Source organism: Haematobia irritans, chromosome 4 (assembly GCF_050003625.1).
Source record: "Haematobia irritans isolate KBUSLIRL chromosome 4, ASM5000362v1, whole genome shotgun sequence".
Taxonomy (NCBI): domain Eukaryota; kingdom Metazoa; phylum Arthropoda; class Insecta; order Diptera; family Muscidae; genus Haematobia; species Haematobia irritans.
In genome coordinates, this window is record NC_134400.1 from 71,082,934 (window position 1) to 71,108,988 (window position 26,055).

Genomic DNA, 26,055 nt, shown 5'->3' on the forward strand with positions numbered 1-26,055 from the left:
CATCAATGTACCTCCGGGATATAAATTGGATGAAATGCCTACAAATTTAATTTATTTACCAGTTACCGTCAAGGAAATCAGTTCATTAAAGATTTGGATTGTTGACCAAGAACAACGTATGATCAATTTTCGAGGAGAAGAAATTTCACTACGACTTCATCTTAGACCACAGGCAAAATGATCATTTATAATAAATATAGCATCAAAAGGAGAAACATAAACATTCCACTTGAAACTTTCAAACCAAAGAGAGTTAAACTTACTAAAGAAAATAAAACGTTTTTAAAGTCACTTAAATTAATATTAAAAAATGACTGAAATCTTTAATATAACAGAAAAACCGTTCTCCGAAGAGAGTATCATAAAAAAGGATTATCATAGTTACACGCCATATGTTAATTCTTTCAAAAATAATGATGAGATAAGGATATGTATTCAAAATCAAGATCTTTTTGTTCTACCCTGTGAAAGTTATATTTACATAGAAGGTTTTCTAAGTGTTTCGGGAGGCGGGACAACTGAAAATGCACGGTTAAGCAGCAATTGCGTAGCTCATATGTTCGATGAAATTCGATATGATATCAATGGTATAGAGGTTGACCGCACGAGATATTTGGGAAAAGCAAGCACAATAAAAAATTTTGTTTCCATGACTGATTTTGAGAGTAATGTAATGAAAAACGCCGGATGGAATAACGGCGAAGAACTAGTATTGAAGGCTTTTAATTTTTACTTACCCCTCAAAATGCTTTTGGGGTTCGCAGAAGATTATAATAAAGTCATTTTGCATAGTAAACACGAGCTTATACTTCTTCGAAGTTCAAATGATAACAATGTGTGTTACTCTACAGTTCCCACTGAAACTGTTAATTTGACGATTTCGAATATTACATGGAGAATTCTTCATGTACGTTTGTCCGATGGAATGAAACTCAATATGATGAAAACTGTAAGGGACGGTATTTCATTACCCATAGCTTTCCGTAGTTGGGACTGTCATTTTAATCCAACGTTTGCTGGCTCAACCAAAAATTACTGGAATGTTAAACTTTCGACGAATAGAGAGAGGCCACGCTTTATTCTGTTTGCATTTGAAAGAGATGGAAAATTTACCCATTGCAACTTAACTAATTTTAAAGTACATTTAAATTCAGAAACCTATCCATACGATGACTTAAATTTAAAATTTGAAGAAAATCGGTATGCTGTCCTTTACGAAATGTACTCTACATTTCAGGAAAATTACTTTTTCCGTGAATCACAACCTATTCTCTCTTGCGAAAAATTCAAAGCCACTCCTATAATTGTTATCAATGTTAACCATCAGAATGAAACGATTAAAAGTGGACCCATAGATGTAAAATTGGAGTTTGAAACAAGTAAACCAATTCCAGGATCTACCCTGGCTTATTGTATAGTTATTCACGATCGATTACTAGAATACATACCACTTAACGGAATTGTTCGAAAAATTGTATAAAGAACACTTTTAAATTTTATTTTATTTATTGTTTTTTTTTCTTCATTTATTTATTGTTAACAAATAGAGTTTATTATTTAAAAATAAAACAATTAATTATATGTATAATTTATAAATGTGTACTATCTTAAGAGTGCGAAATAAAACATAAATTATTTGTAATATAAAAAAAAAAAAAAATATTCATGCTATTATATATATATTTATATATTAAGTCAATAAATCAATTACAAATCTAAATCACCTAGTTCTTCTAAAGTTGCAAGATCACTAGTGTTCATTATATCTAAGTTAACATCAAATTCCATAGGTTCAATAGAATTTAAATCTATGCTTTCATCGCTTACCGCTAATGCAATATTGGAATTATAATGTCCCCATGCATACGTCGTCACTCCATCAGGATTGATAAATCTTTTATCATCCGAATAGCTTAATGTAACCTTCTTTACTTTATTTGTATATATTTGATGTTTTACCGACCTGAATGTGATCATTTCATCTCTGTAAAGTTTTTGTCTTAACAGACAATCTCTATAAGAATCAATGTTGTATTTTTTTAAGACAGACTTCTTAACACCCTTTGCTTTTTTGACCTCTTTGTCCCCTTCTATTTTAATTGCATACATTTTGGGTCTAAGACCAACGAACTCTGTCATAATACGACCGCAATTTTCGTCCTTCATCATCCCTACTACCTTTTTGTTGACAAGTGGTATATTATATCGGTTATTTATGGGATAATTTGATGTGTCAAATCTTTCCTTTATATCTGTCACCGACAACTCTTTATAGAAATCTCTCCCACGGAACTCTAGAATAAACGAATCTGTGTCAATATATAGCAATGACACGTCACGTTGAAATTTAGATACAAGAAAATTGTAATAGAAATCGTACATAAACCATTTCGACGCTTCTAATATTGCGAAGCCCATAAAAATAGGTTTATCATAATATGCTTTAACTTTATTAAGTTGAATGGCAAGCGTTTCATCCGAAAATTGTACAAGGCTATTGAAATTCGGTTTTGCTATTAAGTCTCTTGCACCTAACCTGTTTCTGTATGTCCGTTCCCAGTACTTAACTAATTTGACGTCCTTTCGTTTGTCAACATTTTCCATAGTTTTTCCATAGACTGCGTTATTTAAAAGTTTGAAAAAGTCCTTCTCAAAGGGATTGTCAGTTGCAGCTCTACATTGACTATTTATATCTACAAATTTTTGCATATAATTACTTTGCACAAACGATAAAATTCGATGAACCTTTTTTAAAACAAGACCTAGCGACAAAGCTTGCTGTAGATTTCTATAATGAATTATATAAAAATCCTTGTCAACAAAATCCGTTATAAGTTTACAAAACTTTAATCCAAAAGGTTTTTTATTTTCGGGACATGGAGGGAAATCATTCAGAAAATCGTGAAACTGTTTAGGGCAATGAATATCTACTTCCAATATATAACCAATTTCGGAATCGTGTGGGAGATTCGCAATGTTTTCTTTATAAAAATTTAGAAGAAAACGCTCATCACCAACAATCCAATCGAAATCTTTTTGAGGTAGGCTTTGGGACATTCCATATCCGTACAAATTGTTGGCATCTACGTACATATGCATTATTATTTCTTTAAGTGCATCATAATTTTCCATATACTCATTGTTAGCTACCGAATGTCGTTTCGAACACTGAACAATGCCACCACTTATACCCTTTTTAACAAAATTATGCATATTTATGTCCGTTAAAAGATGAATCTCAATTTTATCCAATGTAATGCGTCTAGTAAAAGCCCCCCATGCCATACCTGGCGACGTAAAATAATGACATGGATCGAGTTTATGAACCCGAATAAATATTTCTCTAAAATTCTCAAATATATCAGATAACAACAATACATCTGTTTTCAAATACAATTCCATATAATCTTTCAAGGAATGACAGCCAAAGTTTTCCCAAACATCTTGCGCATGTTTATAATCCTCGGCTAAGCATTCACTATTTGTTAAACTGTTAAAAAAATCTGTTATTGGGGGTAACCGATTTTCTGACAGTTTCTGAAATGAGGATATGTAGTCGTACGGAAAAACACCCTTCCTCTTCATCAACAGAAAATCAGCTGGTTGTGGAAAATGTATTTTTGTGTTATGAAACATATCATCAGACAAATTTCGGGATATGGAATCTAAGCTCGCGGACATAAATCTGAAACTATCCAGAAAACGAAGTTCTAGACGATAATTTTGGTCCATTGGAATAAAGTTCGACATAGCAATATAAACCTCTTTATTTAGAGGAATTACCGTTGTCTCACCCTCACATTCAACCAAATCTTTGACAAATAGATGACAATCATAGGATGAAAAATTATGGAAAAATATTGGAATGAAATGTGGTATTTTGTATTGAAGATTACAATTGGAATGTGCTGCGCCTCTATATTTTCCAGTTAAATGACAATGGTCTTGAACTTTATCTTCACCTATTTCCTGCTCACATATATGACAGTAAATACTTCTATCAAAATCTTCGTTCTCCTCGGGCGTTAAGTTAGTCATGGGTACAACTATTCTTAAATATTTATGGTATATATCTTTACAATCTAGCATTATGTTTTCAATAAATTTTTTTGGTGCATCCTCGCCCGTATATAAGCGAAAACGATTTAAATTGTTATCAAAATTGCATTGAATTAGATAACTAAATGCGTATGGAATGTGTTTTTTTATGCGTTTAGTGTTTGAGAAATTTAGTTCATCTACTATAGGCTCTAAAGCACACTCAAAATCGGCGTATACTACGAACGGTACTTTCATTTGCCTTTCAAAATTTTTAAATGTTACCATAGCTTTATCACCCTGCGGTAAGCTGCATACAATAGAGCCACAGTTTCTTTTATGCGCAATCAAGGTTATCTCCTGAACAAAATGTTGTAAGCAGCTGTTGCATATATAAATCTCTCCATTATGATCACTTATCTGCTTACTCAACAATCTGAAAAAAGGAGCATATTTTAGCTTTTCAATCTTTATGTTTTTTTTTTTTCAATACATTACCTTGACATATTTGTTATTAATATATAATGGAATTTGTCCGCATTGTAGAGAAGTATGAGGTTGACGTGATTAGCTTTTTCCTGTTTTGTTAAGTAATACGGTCCCACCACCTCCTCACCTTCGTAGCCAAAAACATTTACACTTATTTCGCCATTCATTTTTTCAAACTTTTTAATATCCGCAAGCGCCAAAGGAAACTGTAGACCGTCAAAAATAAGCTCTATACCAGATGACAGTTGTATACGATTTTGACTTATATCTACTCTATAGGATGTTGTCCGATTAGGATTGTTAAGAGGCTTTACATATAAAGCTGCAACCAGACACCATTTGAAGCAGAAGTTATCCTCTCGATTTTGAATATTAAGGCAAGCGAGTTTATTAGCCAAATTTTTTGGCGTCTCAATAAAGTGTGATCCACGGGTTAGACAAGCTTTGTTTATGTTAATTTCTAACTTAATAAGTTTCTGCAACGCCCACCCAGAATCTCTTTCCTGAAATTCTGATAGCTTGGTCATTAAGCGATCTAACTGCTCATCAAAAGCTGTTTCGACGTCATCAGCCTGTGTAAGCAATTTCATTTTCGCAGAATGATTAATAATTGTGGGTTCGCTTACACCGTCATTTTTCCTGTGGCTGGATGACGGACCTTCGGAAATAGCCTCCACCACTGGTTTCACATATTCCGCTGTTAGGTCTATGTTGAATTTTAAACAGATGTGTTCATCTAGTTTGGATTTTAGGAGTCTAATAAGTGAATTTTTTGCCTCTCTCAGAAAGTCCTCCGGTAGAAGAATAGATGTCTTGTTTATATATTCATAAGACGTAATTCTCCCATTGAAAAAGCCAAATATTTGGTTCACATTTTCTTCAATTTTTTTGCTAATTTTTTTGTTTATGCTCATTTGTCCTTTCATGAACTTTTTTCATGGGAACATATACACTACAGTCTTCGCAATAATGATTTTTCTTAGTCACTTCATCATTTATTGAAATAATTGTATTGCTCCCAGCTTGAACACTATTTTTTACGCCGTGTTCACTTTTTAAATGATAGCGTAATGCGTAAAAGTTATTAAATAATGCTTTACACACAAAACAATGTTTTTTGTTGTGACGTATGTACTCTTTTTTCACGTTGAAAGTACACTGACAAAAATTACAGTTATAACGCGCCATTGTATGTTTTTTTTCTAATATTTTTAACTTTTAAATTCAAAAAAAAAAACTCGAGAAGACCAAAAAGCCGTGTTTACAGACCGACGTCAAAATCACAAGTAAAAAATAAAGAAAACTCCTTTTAAAAATTCTTCTTACATCAGACATAGAACATAGTTTTTTCTTTTAATTTTCAAGTATTTATTTCAAAGAAGTGCTATCGAAAGTGACACAAGACCTCACCCAAGGAAAAATGTGTGTTATAAATTTTGTGTGCGTAATTTTTTTTTCTTTATTACTTCAATGACTTATATAAATTTATATCTATATCTATATTTTATTTTTTTATTTTTAATTTTCAAGAGAGCTTAACATACAACTAAGGATTAAAAAAAAATCTATTATTTCCATGTAAAATTTTATTGCCGCGTCCACCGTCGCTGGATATTGGCGATCATATTCTATGAATGAGTTTATTAGATTTCCCCATTCTGTGTCTCTCTCTTGCTTTTTCCAAGGCGGTAGTATGATGACGTTGGTAACTATCGCCCTTTCCGGTAGTTCTTCCCTAAGGCTGTCAAACCACGATTCTGTGAACCGTTGTCCACATTCCGCAAGGCCTGGATCCTCATCCACTTCCATGTCCACCTCCTGTGACATGGCTACAGCGCACCTTACACTTTCTGGAGTATTGTCCTCCTCCATGGATGTCTCCACGCTATGGGAATTGCCAATCGGAGTTTCGTCCAACTCCAAATACTTCATAAATCCTGGTGACTGCAGGGCAGCATTGATGACACCATCAATCTCGCTTTGTAGTTGGATGGGTGTATTCACACTATGGGAACTGACATTTGGAGTTTCGTCCAACTCCAAATACTGCATAAATCCTGGCGAGTTCAGGACAGCATTGATGGTACCATCAATCTCGCTTTGCAGTTGAAAATTTTCCATTTTTTTGTTCTTAACTGCACTGGGATTTAAATGCGAGTGAATAAGAAAAATATTTTTCCTCACATGAAGATTTTTTAATAAGCCTTTCATTCGGGATATGTATGACAATTTTTCAATATTTGTTTAGAAAACGCTCTTAATTTCATTGCATTGTAAGTGGATTGTTTCTTTTTACTCCGGTTGCAATAGCATAAACAAAATTTTTTTTTGGATAGAACTGAACTAAAAATTTAATGAATTCAGATGAAGTGAGTGGAAACCCTTCCCTCAATTAATTGTCGTGAACCAAACAAAACAAAACCAATGCGCTTTCTTATTTTTCATATCTATTTATTTATTTTTGATTTTTTTTTATGATAAATATGGCGAAAAAAATGAATCTTTATGAACCATTTGTCTTAACTCTAGCTTAAATAAATTCTTATCGCTTCCTTCACGGAGGGGCGTTTTAACCACAGCAAACGAGTCATCACTCAGGAGTTTCATAACATCGTCACCAAGGGAAGTAAATCTCGCTGGTAGGTATAAAATGCTGTCATCCAATTGTAATACAATTTTTTCTCCATATCTCGTAGTCGTCTTATAGGCTCCTTTGATAGCATATTCAGAATATGGGATCATATCCTTTATGCTTAATATATTTTTGTAACTCAATGAGTTAAATGTTTCCACCAAATTCTTGTTGGACGTCATATTTCAATATCTTAACTGAATTCTCCACCAAATTCAAGCAACTATTTATAGCAGATAAATTGCCTGCTATGAGTGATTAAGATGATAACTGTACCTAATTTTCAGTACATTGATTATAACCACTCATTTGGTTCTTTAGTATGGCCTCAATTATATTTACTATGTCAAGGTCATTAACGTGTCTCAAAGTAACACGTAAACAAAACTCCCCCCTTCTTCTAACTGCGTGTACAATGAAGTTACTACGTCACACCAAATTCATTTTTTTTTTTTCAAAGGCTACACCACAAGTGAACAAACAAATTCCCAAGCATACACACACACACACACACATTATTTATTTATTTCCCAAATGTGTGCGAGATCAATACGGTCTCTGGTGTCCACTATAGGAGGAACGTAATTCACTCAATCCAATTGCACATACCATTTGAAAAAATAAAAAAAGAAAAAAAAAAACAAAACAGAAACTCCAACGATCTCAAGTCTAGATTCCAAAATATAAACAAATAACAAAATTATATAATTTCTTGGAGAAGAAAATAAAGGCGACAATTTTATGAAAAAAAAGACCAAACAAATAGAAGCCCAATATTAAAACCCCTTTCCCCATCAATTTATTCCCATTGCTCATATTTTTTTTATTTCCTTGATGCAGATGGTCAGAGGCAAAAAGGTGTCGAATTACTCCAAAGTGATCCGACGTGACGATCACCAAGGGTAAAACTTTAAACTCATAGAGGAAAACTTCCAGACGGACAGAGACAAAAGTCAAAAGTAAGGGCAGAGGCAAATGACTCATGGGCAGAGGCAAAAGTCTCATGGCAGAGGCAAAAGTCTCATGGCAGAGGCCAACAAGGACAGACAAGACCACCCACATAGAACTTATTTGTAGACCAAGGGGTGTGGGGAGGGGAAAAGAGATGTGTAATTGGACACCATTTTGCCATCAAGGGGGGTATGAGAGGGCGAGGGGGAAGTGTAATTTGACACGGTTTGGCCATTCCTTTGATCTCATTCTCTCATTCCCATACTACTCTAGGGCGAAAAGGACTTTAATTCGTGACCACCCCCAAAAAATTGACAAATCCACCCAAAACCTAAAAAAATTTTAATTTTGATATGAAAAACTTATTTTGCCCATATCTCCTAAACTAAGCGCCCTAGCGCGAAAAGGACTTTAATTCATGACCACCCCCAAAAAAAATTTAATAATCCTCCCAAAACCTAAAAAAATTGAAATTTTTATCTGAAAACTTATTTTGCCCATATCTTCGTATATACGCGTCCTAGAGCGAAAAGGACTTTAATTCGTAACACCCCAAAAAATTTATTAATCCGCTCAAAACCTAAAAAAATTGCTATTTTTATATGAAAAAGTTATTTTGCCCATATCTCCTTAAATATACGTCCTAGGCCGAAAAGGACTTTAATTCGTGACCACACCCAAAAAATTGACAAATCCACACAAAACCTAAAAAAATTAAATTTTGATATAGCGCGAAAAGGACTTTAATTCATGACCACCCCCAAAAAAATTGAATAATCCTCCCAAAACCTAAAAAAATTTAAATTTTTATCTGAAAAACTTATTTTGCCCATATCTTCGTATATACGCGTCCTAGAGCGAAAAGGACTTTAATTCGTAACACCTCAAAAAATTTAATAATCCGCTCGAAACCTAAAAAAATTGCTATTTTTATATGAGAAAGTTGTTTTGCCCATATCTCCTTAAATATACGTCCTAGGGCGAAAAGGACTTTAATTCGTGACCACCCCCAAAAAATTGACAAATCCACCCAAAACCTAAAAAATTTAAATTTTGATATGAAAAACTTATTTTGCCCATATCTCCTAAACTAAGCGCCCTAGCGCGAAAAGGACTTTAATTCATGACCACCCCCAAAAAAATTGAATAATCCTCCCAAAACCTAAAAAAATTGAAATTTTTATCTGAAAAACTTATTTTGCCCATATCTTCGTATATACGCGTCCTAGAGCGAAAAGGACTTTAATTCGTAACACCCCAAAAAATTTAATAATCCATTCAAAACCTAAAAAATTGCAATTTTTATATGAAAAAGTTATTTTGCCCATATCTCCTTATATATACGTCCTAGGGCGAAAAGGACTTTAATTCGTGACCACCCCCAAAAAATTGACAAATCCACCCAAAATCTAAAAAAATTGCAATTTTTATATGAAAAAGTTATTTTGCCCATATCTCCTTAAATATACGTCCTAGGGCGAAATGGACTTTAATTCATGACCACCCCCAAAAAATTGACAATCCACCCAAAACCTAAAAAAATTTAAATTTTGATATGAAAAACTTATTTTGCCCATATCTCCTAAACTAAGCGCCCTAGCGCGAAAAGGACTTTAATTCATGACCACCCCCAAAAAAATTGAATAATCCTCCCAAAACCTAAAAAATTGAAATTTTTATCTGAAAAACTTATTTTGCCCATATCTTCGTATATACGCGTCCTAGAGCGAAAAGGACTTTAATTCGTAACACCCCAAACAAATTAATAATCCACTCAAAACCTAAAAAAATTGCAATTTTTATATGAAATAGTTATTTTGCCCATATCTCCTTAAATATACGTCCTAGGGCGAAATGGACTTTAATTCGTGACCACCCGCAAAAAATTGACAAATCCACCCAAAACCTAAAAAAATTTAAATTTTGATATGAAAAACTTATTTTGCCCATATCTCCTAAACTAAGCGCCCTAGCGCGAAAAGGACTTTAATTCATGACCACCCCCAAAAAAATTGAATAATCCTCCCAAAACCTAAAAAAATTGAAATTTTTATCTGAAAAACTTATTTTGCCCATATCTTCGTATATACGCGTCCTAGAGCGAAAAGGACTTTAATTCGTAACACCCCAAAAAATTTAATAATCCGCTCAAAACCTAAAAAAATTGCAATTTTTATATGAAAAAGTTATTTTGCCCATATCTCCTTAAATATACGTCCTAGGGCGAAAAGGACTTTAATTCGTGACCACCCACAAAAACTTGACAAATCCACGAAAAGGACCTTAATTCATGACCACCCCCAAAAAAATTGAATAATCCTGCCAAAACCTAAAAAAATTGAAATTTTTATCTGAAAAACTTTTTTTGCCCATATCTTCGTATATACGCGTCCTAGAGCGAAAAGGACTTTAATTCGTAACACCCCAAAAAATTTAATAATCCGCTCGAAACCTAAAAAAATTGCTATTTTTATATGAGAAAGTTGTTTTGCCCATATCTCCTTAAATATACGTCCTAGGGCGAAAAGGACTTTAATTCGTGACCACCCCCAAAAAATTGACAAATCCACCCAAAACCTAAAAAAGTTAAATTTTGATATGAAAAACTTATTTTGCCCATATCTCCTAAACTAAGCGCCCTAGCGCGAAAAGGACTTTAATTCATGACCACCCCCAAAAAAATTGAATAATCCTCCCAAAACCTAAAAAAATTGAAATTTTTATCTGAAAAACTTATTTTGCCCATATCTTCGTATATACGCGTCCTAGAGCGAAAAGGACTTTAATTCGTAACACCCCAAAAAATTTAATAATCCACTCAAAACCTAAAAAAATTTCAATTTTTATATGAAAAAGTTATTTTGCCCATATCTCCTTAAATATACGTCCTAGGGCGAAATGGACTTTAATTCGTGACCACCCCCCAAAAAATTGACAAATCCACCCAAAATTAAAAAAAAATTTAAATTTTGATATGAAAAACTTATTTTGCCCATATCTCCTAAACTAAGCGCCCTAGCGCGAAAAGGACTTTAATTCATGACCACCCCCAAAAAATTGAATAATCCTCCCAAAACCTAAAAAAATTGAAATTTTTATCTGAAAATCTTATTTTGCCCATATCTTCGTATATACGCGTCCTAGAGCGAAAAGGACTTTAATTCGTAACACCCCAAAAAATTTAATAATCCGCTCAAAACCTAAAAAAAATTGCAATTTTTTTATGAAAAAGTTATTTTGCCCATATCTCCTTAAATATACGTCCTAGGGCGAAAAGGACTTTAATTCGTGACCACCCCCAAAAAATTGACAAATCCACCCAAAACCTAAAAAAAATTAAATTTTGATATGAAAAACTTATTTTGTCCATATCTCCTAAACTAAGCGCCCTAGAGCGAAAAGGACTTTTATTCATGACCACCCCAAAAAAAAAAAAATGAATAATCCTCCCAAATCCCAAAAAAATTGAAATTTTTATCTGAAAACTTATTTTGCCCATATCTTCGTATATACGCGTCCTAGAGCGAAAAGGACTTTAATTCGTAACACCCCAAAAAATTTAATAATCCGCTCAAAACCTAAAAAAATTGCAATTTTTATATGAAAAAGTTATTTTGCCCATATCTCCTTAAATATGCGTCCTAGGGCGAAATGGACTTTAATTCGTGACCACCCCCCAAAAAATTGACAAATCCACCCAAAACCTAAAAAAATTTAAATTTTGATATGAAAAACTTATTTTGCCCGTATCTCCTAAACTAAGCGCCCTAGCGCGAAAAGGACTTAATTCATGACCACCCCAAAAAAAATTGAATAATCCTCCCAAAACCTAAAAAAATTGAAATTTTTATCTGAAAACTTATTTTGCCCATATCTTCGTATATAAGCGTCCTAGAGCGAAAAGGACTTTAATTCGTAACACCCCAAAAAATTTAATAATCCACTCAAAACCTAAAAAAACTGCAATTTTTATATGAAAAAGTTATTTTGCCCATATCTCCTTAAATATACGTCCTAAGGCGAAAAGGACTTTAATTCGTGACCACACCCCAAAAATTGACAAATCCACCCAAAACCTAAAAAAAATTTAAATTTTGATATGAAAAATTTATTTTGCCCATATCTCCTAAACTAAGCGCCGTAGCGCGAAAAGGACTTTAATTCATGACCACCCCAAACAAAATTGAATAATCCTCCCAAAACCTAAAAAATTGAAATTTTTATCTGAAAAACTTATTTTGCCCACATCTTCGTATATACGCGTCCTAGAGCGAAAAGGACTTTAATTCGTAACACCCCAAAAAATTTAATAATCCGCTTAAAACCTACAAAAATTGCAATTTTTATATGAAAAAGTTATTTTGCCCATATCTCCTTAAATATACGTCCTAGGGCGAAAAGGACTTTAATTCGTGACCACCCCCAAAAAATTGACAAATCCACCCAAAACCTAAAAAATTTAAATTTTGATATGAAAAACTTATTTTGCCCATATCTCCTAAACTAAGCGCCCTAGCGCGAAAAGGACTTTAATTCATGACCACCCCCAAAAAAATTGAATAATCCTCCCAAAACCTAAAAAAATTGAAATTTTTATCTGAAAAACTTATTTTGCCCATATCTTCGTATATACGCGTCCTAGAGCGAAAAGGACTTTAATTCGTAACACCCCAAAAAATTTAATAATCCACTCAAAACCTAAAAATATTTCAATTTTTATATGAAAAAGTTATTTTGCCCATATCTCCTTAAATATGCGTCCTAGGGCGAAATGGACTTTAATTCGTGACCACCCCCCAAAAAATTGACAAATCCACCCAAAACCTAAAAAAAATTTAAATTTTGATATGAAAAATTTATTTTGCCCATATCTCCTAAACTAAGCGCCGTAGCGCGAAAAGGACTTTAATTCATGACCACCCCAAACAAAATTGAATAATCCTCCCAAAACCTAAAAAATTGAAATTTTTATCTGAAAAACTTATTTTGCCCACATCTTCGTATATACGCGTCCTAGAGCGAAAAGGACTTTAATTCGTAACACCCCAAAAAATTTAATAATACGCTTAAAACCTAAAAAAATTGCAATTTTTATATGAAAAAGTTATTTTGCCCATATCTCCTTAAATATACGTCCTAGGGCGAAAAGGACTTTAATTCGTGACCACCCCCAAAAACTTGACAAATCCACCCAAAACCTAAAAAAATTGCAATTTTTATATGAAAAAGTTATTTTGCCCATATCTCCTTAAATATGCGTCCTAGGGCGAAATGGACTTTAATTCGTGACCACCCCAAAAAATTGACAAATCCACCCAAAACCTAAAAAAATTTAAATTTTGATATGAAAAACTTATTTTGACCATATCTCCTAAACTAAGCGCCCTAGCGCGAAAAGGACTTTAATTCATGACCACCCCCAAAAAAATTGAATAATCCTCCCAAAACCTAAAAAAAATGAAATTTTTATCTGAAAAACTTATTTTGCCCATATCTTCTTATATACGCGTCCTAGAGCGAAAAGGGCTTTAATTCGTAACACCCCAAAAAATTTAATAATCCACTCAAAACCTAAAAAAATTGCAATTTTTCTATGAAAAAGTTATTTTGCCCATATCTCCTTAAATATACGTCCTAGGGCGAAAAGGACTTTAATTCGTGACCACCCCCAAAAAACTGACAATCCACCCAAAACCTAAAAAATTTAAATTTTGATATGAAAAACTTATTTTGCCCATATCTCCTAAACTATGCGCCCTAGCGCGAAAAGGACTTTAATTCATGACCACCCCCAAAAAAATTGAATAATCCTCCCAAAACCTAAAAAAATTGACATTTTTATCTGAAAAACTTATTTTGCCCATATCTGCGATATACGCGTCCTAGAGCGAAAAGGACTTTAACTCGTAACACCCCAAAAAGTTTAATAATCCGCTCAAAAACTACAAAAAATTGCAATTTTTATATGAAAAAGTTATTTTGCCCATATCTCCTTAAATATGCGTCCTAGGGCGAAAAGGACTTTAATTCGTGACCACCCCCAAAAAATTGACAAATCCACCCAAAACCTAAAAAAATTTAAATTTTGATATGAAAAACTTATTTTGCCCATATCTCCTAAACTAAGCGCCCTAGCGCGAAAAGGACTTTAATTCATGACCACCCCCAAAAAAATTTAATAATCCTCCCAAAACCTAAAAAAATTGAAATTTTTATCTGAAAAACTTATTTTGCCCATATCTTCGTATATACGCGTCCTAGAGCGAAAAGGACTTTAATTCGTAACACCCCAAAAAATTTAATAATCCATTCAAAACCTAAAAAATTGCAATTTTTATATGAAAAAGTTATTTTGCCCATATCTCCTTATATATACGTCCTAGGGCGAAAAGGACTTTAATTCGTGACCACCCCCAAAAAATTGACAAATCCATCCAAAATCTAAAAAAATTGCAATTTTTATATGAAAAAGTTATTTTACCCATATCTCCTTAAATATACGTCCTAGGGCGAAATGGACTTTAATTCATGACCACCCCCAAAAAATTGACAATCCACCCAAAACCTAAAAAAATTTAAATTTTGATATGAAAAACTTATTTTGCCCATATCTCCTAAACTAAGCGCCCTAGCGCGAAAAGGACTTTAATTCATGACCACCCCCAAAAAAATTGAATAATCCTCCCAAAACCTAAAAAATTGAAATTTTTATCTGAAAAACTTATTTTGCCCATATCTTCGTATATACGCGTCCTAGAGCGAAAAGGACTTTAATTCGTAACACCCCAAACAAATTAATAATCCACTCAAAACCTAAAAAAATTGCAATTTTTATATGAAATAGTTATTTTGCCCATATCTCCTTAAATATACGTCCTAGGGCGAAATGGACTTTAATTCGTGACCACCCGCAAAAAATTGACAAATCCACCCAAAACCTAAAAAAATTTAAATTTTGATATGAAAAACTTATTTTGCCCATATCTCCTAAACTAAGCGCCCTAGCGCGAAAAGGACTTTAATTCATGACCACCCCCAAAAAAATTGAATAATCCTCCCAAAACCTAAAAAAATTGAAATTTTTATCTGAAAAACTTATTTTGCCCATATCTTCGTATATACGCGTCCTAGAGCGAAAAGGACTTTAATTCGTAACACCCCAAAAAATTTAATAATCCGCTCAAAACCTAAAAAAATTGCAATTTTTATATGAAAAAGTTATTTTGCCCATATCTCCTTAAATATACGTCCTAGGGCGAAAAGGACTTTAATTCGTGACCACCCACAAAAACTTGACAAATCCACGAAAAGGACCTTAATTCATGACCACCCCCAAAAAAATTGAATAATCCTCCCAAAACCTAAAAAAATTGAAATTTTTATCTGAAAAACTTTTTTTGCCCATATCGTAACACCCCAAAAAATTTAATAATCCACTCAAAACCTAAAAAAATTGCAATTTTTATATGAAAAAGTTATTTTGCCCATATCTCCTTAAATATACGTCCTAGGCCGAAAAGGACTTTAATTCGTGACCACACCCAAAAAATTGACAAATCCACACAAAACCTAAAAAAAAATTAAATTTTGATATGAAAAATTTATTTTGCCCATATCTCCTAAACTAAGCGCCCTAGCGCGAAAAGGACTTTAATTCATGACCACCCCCAAAAAAATTGAATAATCCTCCCAAAACCTAAAAAAATTTAAATTTTTATCTGAAAAACTTATTTTGCCCATATCTTCGTATATACGCGTCCTAGAGCGAAAAGGACTTTAATTCGTAACACCCCAAAAAATTTAATAATCCGCTCGAAACCTAAAAAAATTGCTATTTTTATATGAGAAAGTTGTTTTGCCCATATCTCCTTAAATATACGTCCTAGGGCGAAAAGGACTTTAATTCGTGACCACCCCCAAAAAATTGACAAATCCACCCAAAACCTAAAAAATTTAAATTTTGATATGAAAAACTTATTTTGCCCATATCTCCTAAACTAGGCGCCCTAGCGCTAAAAGGACTTTAATTCATGACCACCCCCCAAAAAATTGAATAATCCTCCCAAAACCTAAAAAAATTGAAATTTTTATCTGAAAATCTTATTTTGCCCATATCTTCGTATATACGCGTCCTAGAGCGAAAAGGACTTTAATTCGTAACACCCCAAAAAATTTAATAATCCGCTCAAAACCTAAAAAAAATTGCAATTTTTTTATGAAAAAGTTATTTTGCCCATATCTCCTTAAATATACGTCCTAGGGCGAAAAGGACTTTAATTCGTGACCACCCCCAAAAAATTGACAAATCCACCCAAAACCTAAAAAAAATTAAATTTTGATATGAAAAACTTATTTTGTCCATATCTCCTAAACTAAGCGCCCTAGAGCGAAAAGGACTTTTATTCATGACCACCCCAAAAAAAAAAAAATGAATAATCCTCCCAAATCCCAAAAAAAATTGAAATTTTTATCTGAAAACTTATTTTGCCCATATCTTCGTATATACGCGTCCTAGAGCGAAAAGGACTTTAATTCGTAACACCCCAAAAAATTTAATAATCCGCTCAAAACCTAAAAAAATTGCAATTTTTATATGAAAAAGTTATTTTGCCCATATCTCCTTAAATATGCGTCCTAGGGCGAAATGGACTTTAATTCGTGACCACCCCCCAAAAAATTGACAAATCCACCCAAAACCTAAAAAAATTTAAATTTTGATATGAAAAACTTATTTTGCCCATATCTCCTAAACTAAGCGCCCTAGCGCGAAAAGGACTTAATTCATGACCACCCAAAAAAAATTGAATAATCCTCCCAAAACCTAAAAAAATTGAAATTTTTATCTGAAAACTTATTTTGCCCATATCTTCGTATATAAGCGTCCTAGAGCGAAAAGGACTTTAATTCGTAACACCCCAAAAAATTTTATAATCCACTCAAAACCTAAAAAAATTGCAATTTTTATATGAAAAAGTTATTTTGCCCATATCTCCTTAAATATACGTCCTAAGGCGAAAAGGACTTTAATTCGTGACCACACCCCAAAAATTGACAAATCCACCCAAAACCTAAAAAAAATTTAAATTTTGATATGAAAAATTTATTTTGCCCATATCTCCTAAACTAAGCGCCGTAGCGCGAAAAGGACTTTAATTCATGACCACCCCAAACAAAATTGAATAATCCTCCCAAAACCTAAAAAATTGAAATTTTTATCTGAAAAACTTATTTTGCCCACATCTTCGTATATACGCGTCCTAGAGCGAAAAGGACTTTAATTCGTAACACCCCAAAAAATTTAATAATCCGCTTAAAACCTAAAAAATTGCAATTTTTATATGAAAAAGTTATTTTGCCCATATCTCCTTAAATATACGTCCTAGGGCGAAAAGGACTTTAATTCGTGACCACCCCCAAAAAATTGACAAATCCACCCAAAACCTAAAAAATTTAAATTTTGATATGAAAAACTTATTTTGCCCATATCTCCTAAACTAAGCGCCCTAGCGCGAAAAGGACTTTAATTCATGACCACCCCCAAAAAAATTGAATAATCCTCCCAAAACCTAAAAAAATTGAAATTTTTATCTGAAAAACTTATTTTGCCCATATCTTCGTATATACGCGTCCTAGAGCGAAAAGGACTTTAATTCGTAACACCCCAAAAAATTTAATAATCCACTCAAAACCTAAAAAAAATTTCAATTTTTATATGAAAAAGTTATTTTGCCCATATCTCCTTAAATATGCGTCCTAGGGCGAAATGGACTTTAATTCGTGACCACCTCCCAAAAAATTGACAAATCCACCCAAAACCTAAAAAAAATTTAAATTTTGATATGAAAAATTTATTTTGCCCATATCTCCTAAACTAAGCGCCGTAGCGCGAAAAGGACTTTAATTCATGACCACCCCAAACAAAATTGAATAATCCTCCCAAAACCTAAAAAATTGAAATTTTTATCTGAAAAACTTATTTTGCCCACATCTTCGTATATACGCGTCCTAGAGCGAAAAGGACTTTAATTCGTAACACCCCAAAAAATTTAATAATACGCTTAAAACCTAAAAAAATTGCAATTTTTATATGAAAAAGTTATTTTGCCCATATCTCCTTAAATATACGTCCTAGGGCGAAAAGGACTTTAATTCGTGACCACCCCCAAAAACTTGACAAATCCACCCAAAACCTAAAAAAATTGCAATTTTTATATGAAAAAGTTATTTTGCCCATATCTCCTTAAATATGCGTCCTAGGGCGAAATGGACTTTAATTCGTGACCACCCCAAAAAATTGACAAATCCACCCAAAACCTAAAAAAATTTAAATTTTGATATGAAAAACTTATTTTGACCATATCTCCTAAACTAAGCGCCCTAGCGCGAAAAGGACTTTAATTCATGACCACCCCCAAAAAAAATTGAATAATCCTCCCAAAACCTAAAAAAAATGAAATTTTTATCTGAAAAACTTATTTTGCCCATATCTTCTTATATACGCGTCCTAGAGCGAAAAGGGCTTTAATTCGTAACACCCCAAAAAATTTAATAATCCACTCAAAACCTAAAAAAAAATTGCAATTTTTCTATGAAAAAGTTATTTTGCCCATATCTCCTTAAATATGCGTCCCAGGGCGAAATGGACTTTAATTCGTGACCACCCCCAAAAAATTGACAAATCCACCCAAAACCTAAAAAAAATTTAAATTTTGATATGAAAAATTTATTTTGCCCATATCTCCTAATCTAAGCGCCGTAGCGCGAAAAGGGCTTTAATTCATGACCACCCCCAAAAAAATTGAATAATCCTCCCAAAACCTAAAAAAAATTGAAATTTTTATCTGAAAAACTTATTTTGCCCATATCTTCGATATACGCGTCCTAGAGCGAAAAGGACTTTAATTCGTAACACCCCAAAAAATTTAATAATCCGCTCAAAAACTACAAAAATTGAAATTTTTATATGAAAAAGTTATTTTGCCCATATCTCCTTAAATATACGTCCTAGGGCGAAAAGGACTTTAATTCGTGACCACCCCCAAAAAACTGACAATCCACCCAAAACCTAAAAAATTTAAATTTTGATATGAAAAACTTATTTTGCCCATATCTCCTAAACTAAGCGCCCTAGCGCGAAAAGGACTTTAATTCATGACCACCCCCAAAAAAATTGAATAATCCTCCCAAAACCTAAAAAAATTGAAATTTTTATCTGAAAAACTTATTTTGCCCATATCTTCGATATACGCGTCCTAGAGCGAAAAGGACTTTAATTCGTAACACCCCAAAAAATTTAATAATCCGCTCAAAAACTACAAAAATTGCAATTTTTATATGAAAAAGTTATTTTGCCCATATCTCCTTAAATATACGTCCTAGGGCGAAAAGGACTTTAATTCGTGACCACCCCCAAAAAATTGACAAATCCACCCCAAAACCTAAAAAATTTAAATTTTGATATGAAAAACTTATTTTGCCCATATCTCCTTAACTAAGCGCCCTAGCGCGAAAAGGACTTTAATTCATGACCACCCCCAAAAAAATTGAATAATCCTCCCAAAACCTAAAAAAATTGAAATTTTTATCTGAAAATCTTATTTTGCCCATATCTTCGTATATACGCGTCCTAGAGCGAAAAGGACTTTAATTCGTAACACCCCAAAAAAATTTAATAATCCGCTCAAAACCTAAAAAAATTGCAATTTTTATATGAAAAAGTTATTTTGCCCATATCTCCTTAAATATACGTCCTAGGGCGAAAAGGACTTTAATTCGTGACCACCCCCAAAAACTTGACAAATCCACCCAAAACCTAAAAAAATTGCAACTTTTATATGAAAAAGTTATTTTGCCCATATCTCCTTAAATATACGTCCTAGGGCGAAAAGGACTTTAATTCGTGACCACCCCCAAAAAATTGACAAATCCACCCAAAACCTAAAAAAATTTAAATTTTGATATGAGAAACTTATTTTGCCCATATCTCCTAAACTAAGCGCCCTAGCGCGAAAAGGACATTAATTCATGACCACCCCCAAAAAAATTGAATAATCCTCCCAAAACCTAAAAAAATTGAATTTTTTATCTGAAAAACTTATTTTGCCCATATCTTCGTATATACGCGTCCTAGAGCGAAAAGGACTTTAATTCGTAACAACCCAAAAAATTAAATAATCCGCTAAAAACCTAAAAAAATTGCTATTTTTATATGAAAAAGTTATTTTGCCCATATCTCCTTAACTATACGTCCTGGGGCGAAAAGGACTTTAATTCGTGACCACCCCCAAAAAATTGACAAATCCACCCAAAACCTAAAAAAATTTAAATTTTGATATGAAAAACTTATTTTGCCCATATCTCCTAAACTAAGCGCACTAGCGCGAAAAGGACTTTAATTCATGACCGCCCCCAAAAAAATTGAATAATCTTCCCAAAACGTAAAAAATTGAAATTTTTATCTGAAAAACTTATTTTGCCCATATCTTCGTATATACGCGTCCTAGAGCGAAAAGGACTTTAATTCGTAACACCCCAAAAAATTTAATAATCCGCTCAAAACCTAAAAAATTGCAATTTTTATATGAAAAAGTTATTTTGCCCATATCTCCTTAAATATGCGTCCTAGGGCGAAAAGGACTTTAATTCGTGACCACCCCCAAAAACTTGACAAATCCACCTAAAATCTAAAAAAATTGCAATTTTTATATGAAAAAGTTATTTTGCCCATATCTCCTTAAATATGCGTCCTAGGGCGAAAAGGACTTTAATTCGTGACCACCCCCAAAAAATTGACAAATCCACCTAAAATCTAAAAAAATTTAAATTTTGATATGAAAAACTTATTTTGCCCATATCTCCTAAACTAAGCGCCCTAGCGCGAAAAGGACTTTAATTCATGACCACCCCCAAAAAAAGTGAATAATCCTCCCAAAACCTAAAAAAAATTGAAATTTTTATCTGAAAATCTTATTTTGCCCATATCTTCGTATATACGCGTCCTAAAGCGAAAAGGACTTTAATTCGTAACACCCAAAAAATTTAATAATCCGCTCAAAACCTAAAAAATTGCAATTTTTATACGAAAAAGTTATTTTGCCCATATCTCCTTAAATATACGTCCTAGGGCGAAAAAGACTTTAATTCGTGACCACCCCCAAAAAATTGACAAATCCACCCAAAACCTAAAAAAATTTAAATTTTGATATGAAAAACTTATTTTGCCCATACCTCCTAAACTAAGCGCCGTAGCGCGAAAAGGACTTTAATTCATGACCACCCCCAAAAAAATTGAATAATCTTCCCAAAACCTAAAAAAATTGAAATTTCTATCTGAAAAACTTATTTTGCCCATATCTTCGTATATACGCGTCCTAGAGCGAAAAGGACTTTAATTCGTAACACCCCAAAAAATTTTATAATCTGCTCAAAACCTAAAAAAATTGCAATTTTTATATGAAAAAGTTATTTTGCCCATATCTCCTTAAATATACGTCCTAGGGCGAAAAGGACTTTAATTCGTGACCACACCCAAAAAATTGACAAATCCACCCAAAACCTAAAAAAAAATTTAAATTTTGATATGAAAAATGTATTTTGCCCATATCTCCTAAACTAAGCGCCCTAGCGCGAAAAGGACTTTAATTCATGACCACCCCCAAAAAAATTGAATAATCCTCCCAAAACCTAAAAAAATTGAAATTTTTATCTGAAAATCTTATTTTGCCCATATCTTCGTATATACGCGTCCTAGAGCGAAAAGGACTTTAATTCGTAACACCCCAAAAAATTCAATAATCCGCTCAAAACCTAAAAAAATTGCAATTTTTATATGAAAAAGTTATTTTGCCCATATCTCCTTAAATATACGTCCTAGGGCGAAAAGGACTTTAATTCGTGACCACCCCCAAAAACTTGACAAATCCACCCAAAACCTAAAAAAATTGCAACTTTTATATGAAAAAGTTATTTTGCCCATATCTCCTTAAATATACGTCCTAGGGCGAAAAGGACTTTAATTCGTGACCACCCCCAAAAAATTGACAAATCCACCCAAAACCTAAAAAAAATTAAATTTTGATATGAGAAACTTATTTTGCCCATATCTCCTAAACTAAGCGCCCTAGCGCGAAAAGGACATTAATTCATGACCACCCCCAAAAAAATTCAATAATCCTCCCAAAACCTAAAAAAATTGAAATTTTTATCTGAAAATCTTATTTTGCCCATATCTTCGTATATACGCGTCCTAGAGCGAAAAGGACTTTAATTCGTAACACCCCAAAAAATTTAATAATCCGCTCAAAACCTAAAAAAATTGCAATTTTTCTATGAAAAAGTTATTTTGCCCATATCTCCTTAAATATGCGTCCCAGGGCGAAATGGACTTTAATTCGTGACCACCCCCAAAAAATTGACAAATCCACCCAAAACCTAAACAAAATTTAAATTTTGATATGAAAAATTTATTTTGCCCATATCTCCTAATCTAAGCGCCGTAGCGCGAAAAGGGCTTTAATTCATGACCACCCCCAAAAAAATTGAATAATCCTCCCAAAACCTAAAAAAAATTGAAATTTTTATCTGAAAAACTTATTTTGCCCATATCTTCGATATACGCGTCCTAGAGCGAAAAGGACTTTAATTCGTAACACCCCAAAAAATTTAATAATCCGCTCAAAAACTACAAAAATTGAAATTTTTATATGAAAAAGTTATTTTGCCCATATCTCCTTAAATATACGTCCTAGGGCGAAAAGGACTTTAATTCGTGACCACCCCCAAAAAACTGACAATCCACCCAAAACCTAAAAAATTAAAATTTTGATATGAAAAACTTATTTTGCCCATATCTCCTAAACTAAGCGCCCTAGCGCGAAAAGGACTTTAATTCATGACCACCCCCAAAAAAATTGAATAATCCTCCCAAAACCTAAAAAAATTGAAATTTTTATCTGAAAAACTTATTTTGCCCATATCTTCGATATACGCGTCCTAGAGCGAAAAGGACTTTAATTCGTAACACCCCAAAAAATTTAATAATCCGCTCAAAAACTACAAAAATTGCAATTTTTATATGAAAAAGTTATTTTGCCCATATCTCCTTAAATATACGTCCTAGGGCGAAAAGGACTTTAATTCGTGACCACCCCCAAAAAATTGACAAATCCACCCCAAAACCTAAAAAATTTAAATTTTGATATGAAAAACTTATTTTGCCCATATCTCCTTAACTAAGCGCCCTAGCGCGAAAAGGACTTTAATTCATGACCACCCCCAAAAAAATTGAATAATCCTCCCAAAACCTAAAAAAATTGAAATTTTTATCTGAAAATCTTATTTTGCCCATATCTTCGTATATACGCGTCCTAGAGCGAAAAGGACTTTAATTCGTAACACCCCAAAAAAATTTAATAATCCGCTCAAAACCTAAAAAAATTGCAATTTTTATATGAAAAAGTTATTTTGCCCATATCTCCTTAAATATACGTCCTAGGGCGAAAAGGACTTTAATTCGTGACCACCCCCAAAAACTTGACAAATCCACCCAAAACCTAAAAAAATTGCAACTTTTATATGAAAAAGTTATTTTGCCCATATCTCCTTAAATATACGTCCGAGGGCGAAAAGGACTTTAATTCGTGACCACCCCCAAAAAATTGACAAATCCACCCAAAACCTAAAAAAATTTAAATTTTGATATGAGAAACCTTTTTTGCCCATATCTCCTAAACTAAGCGCCCTAGCGCGAAAAGGACATTAATTCATGACCACCCCCAAAAAAATTGAATAATCCTCCCAAAACCTAAAAAAATTGAATTTTTTATCTGAAAAACTTATTTTGCCCATATCTTCGTATATACGCGTCCTAGAGCGAAAAGGACTTTAATTCGTAACAACCCAAAAAATTAAATAATCCGCTCAAAACCTAAAAAAATTGCTATTTTTATATGAAAAAGTTATTTTGCCCATATCTCCTTAACTATACGTCCTGGGGCGAAAAGGACTTTAATTCGTGACCACCCCCAAAAAATTGACAAATCCACCCAAAACCTAAAAAAATTTAAATTTTGATATGAAAAACTTATTTTGCCCATATCTCCTAAACTAAGCGCACTAGCGCGAAAAGGACTTTAATTCATGACCGCCCCCAAAAAAATTGAATAATCTTCCCAAAACGTAAAAAATTGAAATTTTTATCTGAAAAACTTATTTTGCCCATATCTTCGTATATACGCGTCCTAGAGCGAAAAGGACTTTAATTCGTAACACCCCAAAAAATTTAATAATCCGCTCAAAACCTAAAAAATTGCAATTTTTATATGAAAAAGTTATTTTGCCCATATCTCCTTAAATATGCGTCCTAGGGCGAAAAGGACTTTAATTCGTGACCACCCCCAAAAACTTGACAAATCCACCTAAAATCTAAAAAAATTGCAATTTTTATATGAAAAAGTTATTTTGCCCATATCTCCTTAAATATGCGTCCTAGGGCGAAAAGGACTTTAATTCGTGACCACCCCCAAAAAATTGACAAATCCACCTAAAATCTAAAAAAATTTAAATTTTGATATGAAAAACTTATTTTGCCCATATCTCCTAAACTAAGCGCCCTAGCGCGAAAAGGACTTTAATTCATGACCACCCCCAAAAAAAGTGAATAATCCTCCCAAAACCTAAAAAAAATTGAAATTTTTATCTGAAAATCTTATTTTGCCCATATCTTCGTATATACGCGTCCTAAAGCGAAAAGGACTTTAATTCGTAACACCCAAAAAATTTAATAATCCGCTCAAAACCTAAAAAATTGCAATTTTTATATGAAAAAGTTATTTTGCCCATATCTCCTTAAATATACGTCCTAGGGCGAAAAAGACTTTAATTCGTGACCACCCCCAAAAAATTGACAAATCCACCCAAAACCTAAAAAAATTTAAATTTTGATATGAAAAACTTATTTTGCCCATACCTCCTAAACTAAGCGCCGTAGCGCGAAAAGGACTTTAATTCATGACCACCCCCAAAAAAATTGAATAATCTTCCCAAAACCTAAAAAAATTGAAATTTCTATCTGAAAAACTTATTTTGCCCATATCTTCGTATATACGCGTCCTAGAGCGAAAAGGACTTTAATTCGTAACACCCCAAAAAATTTTATAATCTGCTCAAAACCTAAAAAAATTGCAATTTTTATATGAAAAAGTTATTTTGCCCATATCTCCTTAAATATACGTCCTAGGGCGAAAAGGACTTTAATTCGTGACCACACCCAAAAAATTGACAAATCCACCCAAAACCTAAAAAAAAAATTTAAATTTTGATATGAAAAATGTATTTTGCCCATATCTCCTAAACTAAGCGCCCTAGCGCGAAAAGGACTTTAATTCATGACCACCCCCAAAAAAATTGAATAATCCTCCCAAAACCTAAAAAAATTGAAATTTTTATCTGAAAATCTTATTTTGCCCATATCTTCGTATATACGCGTCCTAGAGCGAAAAGGACTTTAATTCGTAACACCCCAAAAAATTTAATAATCCGCTCAAAACCTAAAAAAATTGCAATTTTTATATGAAAAAGTTATTTTGCCCATATCTCCTTAAATATACGTCCTAGGGCGAAAAGGACTTTAATTCGTGACCACCCCCAAAAACTTGACAAATCCACCCAAAACCTAAAAAAATTGCAACTTTTATATGAAAAAGTTATTTTGCCCATATCTCCTTAAATATACGTCCTAGGGCGAAAAGGACTTTAATTCGTGACCACCCCCAAAAAATTGACAAATCCACCCAAAACCTAAAAAAATTTAAATTTTGATATGAGAAACTTATTTTGCCCATATCTCCTAAACTAAGCGCCCTAGCGCGAAAAGGACATTAATTCATGACCACCCCCAAAAAAATTGAATAATCCTCCCAAAACCTAAAAAAATTGAATTTTTTATC

General features: G+C 33.0%; 2 protein-coding genes across 2 annotated transcripts; one reads left to right on the forward strand and one right to left on the reverse strand.

Annotated features, from left to right (window-relative positions):
- Nucleotides 1-310: 310 nt before the first annotated feature.
- LOC142235559 (uncharacterized) lies at nucleotides 311-1,480 on the forward strand. The gene has a single exon (XM_075306812.1). The coding sequence runs from the start codon at nucleotides 311-313 to the stop codon at nucleotides 1,478-1,480; it is 1,170 nt and encodes a 389-aa protein (XP_075162927.1).
- Nucleotides 1,481-1,707: 227 nt separating this feature from the next.
- On the reverse strand, nucleotides 1,708-6,648 carry LOC142235560 (uncharacterized). Its single transcript, XM_075306813.1, has 3 exons — nucleotides 6,072-6,648; nucleotides 4,537-5,233; nucleotides 1,708-4,474 (listed from the first exon to the last, which is right to left on the reverse strand). The coding sequence occupies exons 1-3, from the start codon at nucleotides 6,646-6,648 to the stop codon at nucleotides 1,708-1,710; spliced, it is 4,041 nt and encodes a 1,346-aa protein (XP_075162928.1).
- Between the last annotated feature and the right edge of the window lie 19,407 nt (nucleotides 6,649-26,055).

Bases quoted from the DNA above. Each gene is read 5' to 3' on its own strand.
- LOC142235559 (XM_075306812.1), top strand. From the start codon at position 311: ATGACTGAAATCTTTAATATAACAGAAAAACCGTTCTCCGAAGAGAGT.
- LOC142235560 (XM_075306813.1), bottom strand. From the start codon at position 6,648: ATGGAAAATTTTCAACTGCAAAGCGAGATTGATGGTACCATCAATGCT. The intron at 5,234-6,071 runs GTATGTTAAGCT...AATTCAACATAG, and splicing joins TTTTTTTTTAATCCTTAGTT to ACCTAACAGCGGAATATGTG. The intron at 4,475-4,536 runs GTAATGTATTGA...TCCTTTTTTCAG, and splicing joins TTAATAACAAATATGTCAAG to ATTGTTGAGTAAGCAGATAA.